The sequence below is a fragment of the Erythrolamprus reginae genome, chromosome 13 (assembly GCF_031021105.1).
Source record: "Erythrolamprus reginae isolate rEryReg1 chromosome 13, rEryReg1.hap1, whole genome shotgun sequence".
Lineage (NCBI taxonomy): Eukaryota > Metazoa > Chordata > Lepidosauria > Squamata > Dipsadidae > Erythrolamprus > Erythrolamprus reginae.
This window is the reverse complement of record NC_091962.1, coordinates 15,461,716-15,464,215: the sequence shown is the minus strand read 5'-3', so window position 1 is coordinate 15,464,215 and position 2,500 is coordinate 15,461,716. Positions and strand designations below refer to the sequence as shown.

The following is a 2,500-nucleotide window of genomic DNA, read 5'->3' as shown; positions in this document are numbered from 1 at the left end:
TGGATTGTAGTGGTGGATATTTTTTGCAAATCTCATGATTTATAAGCCATATTAAGGGGCTTCCCAAGCAGAAAAGGAGACTCAAATTATTAAAAATTACATCCTCTCTTAGGAGGTTGCAGATTGCAAGGGGCCATCGCCCCTTTGTAGTTATGCTCTGGCATTCTTGACTATATTTGCCCCTTGTCAATCAAAGCATCTAACTGTTCAGATGCCAAAATAAACCCTGTATAATTTGAGGAATACCAGTGGCATTCCCAACCCACAACACTGCGTTCTCTTTGAGACCTCCTTACTTAAGAAATCTCCTTCTTAAAGTGTGTGTTCATGATTTTTCTGTTCTTTTTTTCCAACAGTTGGGGAGTCCATTTTGGCCAGGAAGGCTATATTAAAATTGCCAGGAATCAAGGGAACCGCTGCGGTATCGCCAGCTACAGCTCGTATCCGATAATTTAGAGAGGACATCTCCAGTTTTGAAGTGGATAATTTCTTCCCTTGAGAACTTCTGTTAGGCAGCTAATTGTAGCCTAGATAGATAGATAGATAGATAGATAGATAGATAGATAGATAGATAGATAGATAGATAGATAGATAGATAGATAGATAGATCATATATACGTACATACATACATATATACATACATACATACATACATACATACATACATACATACATATACACACTGCTCAAACAAATAAAGCGAACACTTCAACAACTTAACCAGAGCCTACAAAACCTTTGCTAGACCCATCCTCGAACACAGCTCATCTGTTTGGAACCCATACCGCATCTCAGATATTAACACCCTCGAAAATGTCCAAAAATATGTCAACAGAAAAGCCCTTCATTCCTCCACTCGAAACAGAACATCCTACGACTTACAAAGATGGATCTTGGAACTTTAGCACTACGACGTGATCTAAGTATTGCCCACAAGGTCATATGCTGCAACGTCCTGCCTGTCAAAGACGACTTCAGCTTCAACCACAACAACACAAGAGAACACAACAGATTAATATTAACCGCTCCAAACTTGACTGTAAAAAATACAACTTTGGTAATCAAGTTGTCGAAGCGTGGAACTCACTACCGGACTCCGTACTATCATCCCTTAACCCCCAACACTTTACTCTTAGACTATCTACGGGTGACCTCACCAGGTTCCTAAGAGGTCAGTAAGGGGTGTACATAAGTGCACCAGAGTGCCTACCATCCCCTGTCCTATAGTCTCTCCCAAAGCTTCAACCGCAACAACACAAGAGCACGCAACAGATTCAAACTTAATATTAACCGCTCCAAACTTGACTGTAAAAAATATGACTTTAACAATCGAGTTGTCGAAGCGTGGAACTCATTACCGGACTCAATAGTGTCAACCCCTACTAACCCCCAACATTTCTCCCTTAGACTATCCATGATTGACCTCTCCAGGTTCCTAAGAGGTCAGTAAGGGGCGTACATAAGTGCGCTGGTGTGCCTTTTGTCCCCTGTCCAATGGTCTTTCCTTTATCTCATATATTATATATCTTTTCTTCCTTTCATATATCTTCTCCTCTATTTTTACATATTATCTTTATATATATTACTTCATGTCTATTCTCTTCCATATGTATTGTGTATTGGACAAATGAATGAATGAATAAATAAATAAATAAATCTCCTATATCTTCTCTTCTATCCCTATATCTTTTCTGCTATTCTCTCATTGTTATATTTTATTCCTATATTGTCTGTTCTATTCTTTCTTTAATACATTCTACTTGAGTATATCCTCTATAACCATCATTGTGTATTGGACAAAACAAATAAAATCAATCAATCAATCAAACTTCTGTGAAATCAAACTGCCCACTTAGGAAGTAACCCTGATGGACAATTAATTTCACCTGCTGTTGTGCAAATGGAACAGTTGTGCAAATGAAATATTCAATGAGAATATTTCATTCATTCAGATCTAGGATGGGTTCTTGGAGGGTTCCCTTTATTTTTTTGAGCAGTATACATACATACATACATACATACATACATACATACATACATACATAAATACATACATACTCAACAATATACATGCACTGTTGCATTTGAGAAGAGTGATTGATTGGCAAAACCTAGATATTCCATTCGGCTCCACCTGATAGATCGGAGACAAGCAGCCCCAAATGAGGGTTTAACTGGGTTTAGTTTGGAATTTGCTAACCATCCCAGGGGCACCGCCAGGCTTAATTGGTTAATCAGGTAATGTCTGCCAATCTGCTTTGAACAAGCAAAGAGCGCTAGGTAATTGTCAGGGATTTCCATTTGGGCTACCTGAAAACGGGACGGAGTGAAAACGGCGTCCGGAATCTGCGTTCAATAATGTAAAGCGAAATCTTCTTTAAAGTTCCGCCATTTGCAAGTTGGTTTTTGAGTCAAAATGCATACAAGTTGAAATTCGGACTCATTTTAACACAAGGAGGAAAAATAACATTTTTTGCATGGAATATCACAGTAGAAACA

General features: G+C 38.4%; 1 protein-coding gene across 1 annotated transcript in view; it reads left to right on the top strand.

Annotated features, from left to right (window-relative positions):
* CTSS (cathepsin S) overlaps positions 1-2,500 on the top strand; it is an 11,977-nt gene that overhangs the window by 8,993 nt on the left and 484 nt on the right. Inside the window, exon 8 of the mRNA XM_070766063.1 lies at positions 357-2,500. This exon is cut by the window's right edge and continues 484 nt beyond it. Coding sequence (XP_070622164.1) covers positions 357-456 — 100 coding nt within the window. The 3' untranslated portion in view covers positions 457-2,500. The remainder of the gene's footprint in view (positions 1-356) is intronic.